This window comes from Octodon degus, unplaced genomic scaffold, assembly GCF_000260255.1.
Source record: "Octodon degus isolate 3935 unplaced genomic scaffold, OctDeg1.0 scaffold00040, whole genome shotgun sequence".
Classification (NCBI taxonomy): Eukaryota; Metazoa; Chordata; class Mammalia; order Rodentia; family Octodontidae; genus Octodon; species Octodon degus.
This window is the reverse complement of record NW_004524616.1, coordinates 1276643-1284168: the sequence shown is the minus strand read 5'-3', so window position 1 is coordinate 1284168 and position 7526 is coordinate 1276643. Positions and strand designations below refer to the sequence as shown.

The following is a 7526-nucleotide window of genomic DNA, read 5'->3' as shown; positions in this document are numbered from 1 at the left end:
GCTTTAGACCACTGAGCCATCTCACCAGCCCCCAGCACTTCCATTTCTGTGAAGCATCTTCTGGCTGTGTCTCTGGCACTTTAGTCTGGGTGTGATCTATTCCTGTTCTTCCCTTCTGACTTACCTCCTATTTTCATTGCCATCTCCGCACACCAACACCGTCACATAGATAGTGGAAGACTTGGAGACTGTTGTAGTCACTATCGGTGGTATTCACATCTGGTAATTGTTAATTCTGTCTAAGTGTGAGGCGAGTTCTTTATTTTTTCATAGCACACCAGAAGTCAGGTACAAATTCCTAATGAGGCTGGCCAAAAGAGGCACATGGGATGATAACCACTGTCCAACGTCAGACTCATCCAAGGGCCCTTCCTCCTGCTCTTGGCCCACATCTGCCATGAAGCAAAATGTAGCGTACCCTTTCCTATGGGAATCACTCCCGCCATCCCCACTATTGCAGTTCAGGAAAACCTGACCTTCAGCCTCAGAAAGAGAAGGAAAAACCCAGCCCCTGAGCCTTGATTCCCTAATTCTGAGTAATAGACCGTGGTAGTATACATTCCTTCCAGAGAAAATTAACTCAACTTTTGGATCCTATGAGGACAAATCATATTTGATAGCAATATATATTCTGAATTGGGTTATTCACTTAAGTGATATGTGCTAACCTCCATAGCGTAGTCTAGGTTTCCAATTCCTTGTCAGACTCTGCAATGAAGGCCCTTGGGATGTAGCTCTCTCAGATCCCTTTGTAGCCTGACTAGTGACTACAAACTGCCTGTAATCCCATCTGAGCCAGGGAAGTTCCAAGTTTGAGCCTGGCTTAGGAAATTTTTAGAGATGTAGCAAGACACTAAGAAATTTAAAAGGCTGGATATGTAGCTCAGTGAAGGCTCTGGGCTCAGTTGCCAGTACCAAAGGTGGGGGTGAGAGGTCACTTCATCTTGTTACACACACTTTAGGTACAATAAATGTGTTGTACCTCATTATATGTGTTCTTCAATTATAAAAAACAAAATTTAGAAAATAAGTTATTTTTCACCTAAATCAACATAAAGCAATGAGCGTAAGCCAATTAACCAAAACCAGTCTCCAGAAATTGGTGTGATGGAATTTCAGCTGAGGCCTCTTGGTTTCTAATATGAGAACTGATTATTAGGCACTGAGAAACTCTGAGGTGGTGGACTGGACATTGAATCTGAGTGACAAGCTTTGGAATAATAATGCCAGCATAAAGTCATGGAGAGGGGCTGGGGAGATGGCTCAGTGGAATAAGTGCTTCCCTGGGAAGCACAAGGGCCTGAGTTCAATCCCCCGTTCCGCCAACAAAACAAACAAACCAAAAAGTCATGGAGAGAAATGGTGAAGTCAGGCTGGATGCTGTTGGCTTCCTATCTCTGTGTCACTGTTGTCTTGCTCAAGTGTTATGCTGAACACCTTGGTTTCCAAGTTAATCATCATCTTGACCCTCCAGGAGCCAGGGACCCGCCCATCCTGTGGTGAAGCAGCCTATCCGTGGAGCCAGTAGCCGGACAGCAGTCACAGCGATCGTGCAGATTGGTGGGGACTGGAGCACTGGCCTCTTCAGTGTCTGCAGAGATAGGAGAATTTGTACGTTTTTCTCTTCATTTAAGTTCCTCCTTCCTATTTTTTCTTTCCCCAGACATTGGCAAATGAAAAAACTACACTGGGCACAAGGATGGTAATTAAAGGATTTAGAACAACTGGACTAATCTTGTAGTGACTCACACTTACTCCTCAGCTGGAAAAATCATGCTTTTCAGCAGTGTGGATGCCAAAAAGAATTTAAAGATTTTGACAAATGACAGAACCGCTGTTAGCAAAGATACGCAAAGCAGACTTGCTTATCGCCTGGTGGGGGATTGTAAATTGGTATAGCCTTCCTGCCAGGTGGCTTAGCAATACATAAAGAACCTCAAGAGTTACATAGATTCTGACCTAAGAATTCAGCTTTTTTTTTTTTTTTTTTTTAAAGTGCTGGGATCAAACCCAAGGTGTAGCACTGTTAGGCAAATATTTAACTGCTGAGATACATCGCAACCCTAAAAATTATTATAATTTTTTTATATTGTAAGGGTCTCCAAGCATTCGCTTGCGCGCTCTCTCTCTCCCTCTCCCCCTCCCCCCCCCCCCGGTTTCATTACGTAGATCAGACTCCTAGTGATCCACCTGTGTTCACCCTCCCAAGAACTGGGATTATAGGTGCACGCTACCATGCCTAGTCTCAATCTCCTTTTCAGCATGCCCCAGGGGCAGGGCTGGTACAGAATGCCAGGGATCGACCCTGTCCTCAGCGTCTGCCTAAGCAGGCACTTTAATCCGCTGAACTATTTGGCCAGCCTAACCCTAAGAACTGTTTTAAGGAATTTAAGGAAAGAAATCATTGCAGATACTTAGCAGAAAAATAAAAAAATTTGGCAAATTCCTAGAACAACGTAAACATTCAACAGGGGGTACCATATGATGACTTATATAGCCATGAAAAGTCAGAGTAGGGTAACAGTGAAATGAAAATATCTTTTGGATACAGGGTTAAAGAAGCAGATGTAAACTATTCACGTGAGATGCCATTTTTAGGGTGCTGTGCAAACATTTAGAAAAAGTCCGGAAGGATACAAATGCAAATGTTTATAGCAGATGTCTCCAGATGGTAGACTAATGAAGAATCTCAATCTCTCCCCCTCTCTCCCTCCCTCCTTCCTCCCTCCCTGCCTCCTTCCTCCCCCTCCGTCTGTCCCCCCTCATGTCCTTTTTTGGCACTGGGAATTGAACCTAATGTCTTACTGAGCTAACATCTCTAGCTCTTTTTAAATTTTTTTTAAAAAAAATTTATTTTGAGAAGAAGTCTCAGCCTCTCAGAAGATAAGATTACATGTGTGTGGCACCATGCCTGGCTTCTTTATTATCTCTTAATTTTCTATGAAGAATGTGTAGTACTCATAACAATAAACTTGTTGTTGATTGAAATCTTCAGACGTTGAATCAGCTCTAAAGAAGTACAAATAACACTGTGCTCTAGCTTCACAGTTTCCCTCTAGATTTTAAGTTAAAGCATATGCATTCAATTTTTATTTGAGGACATTCTGATCCACCTGTGATAAATATCAGGAATCTATTGCAGGTGATGCTCTCACCTAGGGAGGAGCTGGCTCATAGACTCTGTCCTAAAGAGGGTAGTGGTGGGGTAATCTGAGAGATGAAAGTCACTTAAAAATTCAAGAGACCCAGGTCTAATATTTTTGAAGAATATAGCGCTCTATCCTGTAGTACCTTCTCAGAACATCTGAATTCGTCCTGAGGTATCACAGGATGGATTAACCAGCGCACTCTGAAAGACCCTCAGCTGAGGGTCTTTCTTGTGGCTCTGAGCACCTTGGGCCTCTTGTTTCTACTGTTGCATATGTGATTTCTGGCCAGACCATGATGGGACCAGTTCTGACCATCCAGGGAGCTTGCTTGCTCACTCGCCCCCCACCACTTCTCTCTCATCTTTGATTGTCACTTGGGGCAAAGGTACACAGAAAGTAAAAGTAAAAGTAAAACAGATCTTGCTCAAATTAGTGAGTGGACCATTTTCTTTTCATAGCATGTGGTTTGAGGCTGACGAACATTAATACAATTCCAGATAAAGCAAAACCTAGAATATAATGTGAAAAGAATATGTTTGTAACAGATACAGATCTTGCCTTGGATCTCCCCTGTGCTCTTACTAGCCATGTAACCTTGAGCAAATTCTCTGGGTCTGCATTTTCTACTTCTAAAATGAAGATAATAAAGGTGCCACCTCTAAGGTTGTCAAGATTAAAGCAGGTAATACCTAGACCCCACTTTTAACACTAGTTTGGATCAGTCAGGGACTTTTGGTTACAAGGTATCCAGATTAGTGTTTTCTTAGAATGTGTGTACACTTGAAACCTCTAGATGTGACCTTATTCGGAAATAGGATACTTGCGGTGTGACCACCTGGATTAAGGAGGGCAGGAGATGGCCTCTTCCTCAGACCTTTCACAAGAAGCAGCTCTGCCAACACCTTGCTATTAGACCTCTAGCTTCCAGAATTCTCTAGTGAGAAGATAATTTCTGTTGTTTTAAGATGCTTAGTCTGTGATAGTTGTTATGGCAGCCCTTGGAAACTAATTTTAGTATATGTGCTGCTGAAGTGAGCACAACCCTTGGAAACTAATACACAAGTAAATGTTAGACCTTATTAGAAATCCACAGTCTAGCTCATACTATTAAAAGATCAGCTGGAAATCCAACTCAAAAAGGACAAGACAAGGGCAGACCAAATAGCTCAGCAGATTAAAGCACCTGCACGGAGGCACAGGGGCCGAGGGTTCGATCCCCAGGCCTGCCATGCTGGCTCCACCCTCAGGGTGTGAGAGCCATTTGAGAATGGGCGTGGTGTGCATGCCTGTAATCCCAGCTCTTGGGAGGCTGTAAGCAGGTGGATCACTATGAGTCCGATCTAGTAGTGAGACACTGAACACCCTGTAGGCCCTTTCCTAAAATACCAAAGAAAAGAAAAGAAAAAAAAAAAGGACAAGACAGATTATTACCAGGAACTTACAGACAGTCAGATCAACATTAAATGTTTTTATTCTTGTGTCATCCTGGCTGAGAACTGAAGATTCAGCAGCAGCAACAGCTCAGTATCCCTCGTTTAGGTGACATGCACACTGCTTGTTGAGGGCTATAAATGTTGCTTACAATAGTGAAGGGATAATTTCCTAAATTTACTATTAGGATGGAGTCATTTAGCAGAATTCCAACTAATATTACTACCTTGTGCTTAGTGAATTTTAGCTATTAAGATGATTCTCACTATATTTTTAAATTATTCTTCAGCATGCTGAAAGCGAAGAGTAGAGACTTCAGCCTTACACTGGATGCCACAGTGATTTCTACGTAATCCCAAGAGCATCTAAAAAGCTGGTGGAAGAGGTTCATTCCTCAAACACTCTTTTTTAAAAAATTTAAACATTTTTTTACTGCTCAGCTCTTTTCTAATCCCCATCAATATTTGTGATAGCAATCACAGACTTTCCTGAGAATTCCCTGATTGATGATTTGAGAACCTGTTCTAGTGAGGAGGGGAGAAGGAAGGCAATGTGGAGAAAAAACATGACACCATAGGTACAGCATTCATGGTGGTGGTGGATGTTCTGTTCCCTGAGGGGCCGGTGTACGTTCTCGTAGTGACTATAGTTTAATGGTCTCAGGAGAAAATGCAAAGGTCAGGTCAGTTTGAGCACTCATTATTGGCACCATGATTCTGAGGATGCAGTTGGAGTCTGAGTGTCCTGAATCTTGGGCTTCTTCCCCTCCTTGTTTAACAAGACTTTTAATTGTAGATTATTTCATTTTCAAAGTTTCATTGGAAGTAAATCATAGTACAAGTAGTTGCAACAGACTTGGGAACAAAGGAATCTTCCTTCCATGACTTTTCTAGGTCAGATTCCCATCCTGGGACGTTTCTCCATCAAATGCTGAGAATTATTGATGCATTTGTCAACCATTAAGCAAAGGGCACATTATGAACAGCAATGATTTCCATTTCTTTTGACATTTTGCATCTTCATTTTATTGTAATTATTTTAAAAGATTGTCCCCTCTTTTCCAACTTTGTGCTTTTATCTGAATTGATACCGTACTGAGATTAGTAAATGGGTGTCTCTGTGCCCTCTGAAGACAGAGTACCTGAGAACTTAAATGTGTGCTAAGTGGCACTGGTAACAGAATGGGCAGTTTGGTTTTGGCAGTATTTGTGATGTTACTGCAAGAAAGTTTATATGGATGGTGTAATCTACATTGGTTTGCAACCAGTCCATCTTTACTGAGTTCAAACCTGTGTATTGGCACATGATACACGTTACAGACGTAATAGTGAATAAGGCAGAGACAATTTTTTTAGATGAGGTAGATATATCAGTAAACAAAATAATAGCAGTTGTGATAAATGCCATGGAAGGAATAAATGGTGCTAAAAAGGGAAATTATATTGGATGGGGTAAAGAATGACTTTTTCTGGACTTCATTTAAACTCGTACTTGAAGGATATGAAAGAGTCAGTCTTTCACATAATTTCCCTGTAGAAGGCAACATACATACTAGACAGTAAAATCTTTTGATGTGTCCTGGGATCCTTGAAATGCCCAAACATTTCAAGAAGAAAGGAAGCCAGGATTTTCTTTGGCAGAGGCAGGAGGCATGAAAAGTTTAGCTCATACTATTGAAAGATCGGCTGGAAATCCAGCTCAGAAAGCCTGGGACCATATCCCCGCACTGCACCTGGGGCAGACTGCAGACTCCTTGCAGACGGGGACCACAGCTGTCTCTCATGCGTTGCTCTGGAGCTCAGCAGGGAACCTGGCCCACAGGAGATGCAGAAATATTCCTCAAGGACACAGTGAAGAGAACAAATTGTAGCCTTTATCATTTCTTCTTGCTTTCATGCACTTGATCACCAGCCTCAGCCCCAGAATTGGAAGGGAGAGGAGAAGCCAGCCAGTTCGGACCTTTGTCTGCCCTCATCCCCTCTGCAGCAGCACACCTGCCATGCCTGGATGGCCTCAGCTTTTGGAGCACTCATGGGGAGGAAGCCCATTGCTTTTGGAGTCAGCTCAACTGTGTTTCTCCCAATCATTTTGAATGGGTTACTATAAATGTAATTCAAAACTACCCTTTTTATACATGAAAAACATGCACTCCATCCTTTTTCCTGTCCACCCAGTTCTCCCTACAGCTATTCTTGAGTCCTGGTATTGTCCATGTGCTTATAAGAATATAAAAGATTTTAATTATAAACATATATAGTCATTGTAAAAAACTTTTTAAAAAGATTATAAGAGAAGAAAACTGATGGTAACTCCTGGAAGTAACTATTATTAGTACATATAATATCAATACACATAAAGCTGTAGAATTTTAAACACATTCTGCACATTTGTTTTAAGAGTACATTTAGTTTATTAGGCAATATCAGCCCATCTGGAGCTAATTTTGTGAATTGCTGCAAAGATCCCACTGTACCATAGTGTATTTTCCCAAAACTCCCAATTGGTGGACTTGTATATGGTTTCCAGACTTTTTGCTATTCAAATGCTATATGAATGTATTTGTACATATGTCATTTTGTGTGTGTGTGTGTGTAGCATTATGCCTGCTAAATAATTGCCATGGGGTAAACCTGAAGGTTAAATCTTTTTTTTTTGAGATAATTCTAAATTTTATTTATTTTTTAATTCTTAAGTGTATTGGTATCATTTATTTTTTTATTTTTATTTTTTTTTAACATAGGTACAAACCCCTTTTTTTAAAAATCAACAGAAAATGGAAATATACTTTTTAAAGTTTCTAATTCTAGGAGAAGATATCATACAATGTCTTTTTAAATAAATTGTAAGTCAAAGATACAGTATAAATCTTAGAACAAAAATTAAGATTAAGCAATATTCAGAAAATTAAATGATTCAAAACAATTGAACTAAGAAAAAGTTTTCATG

General features: G+C 40.7%; 1 protein-coding gene across 1 annotated transcript in view; it reads left to right on the top strand.

The window, feature by feature from the left end:
* Plac8l1 (PLAC8 like 1) overlaps window positions 1–7526 on the top strand; it is a 22121-nt gene that overhangs the window by 3487 nt on the left and 11108 nt on the right. Inside the window, exon 2 of the mRNA XM_004631236.2 lies at window positions 1475–1611. Coding sequence (XP_004631293.1) covers window positions 1475–1611 — 137 coding nt within the window. The remainder of the gene's footprint in view (window positions 1–1474; window positions 1612–7526) is intronic.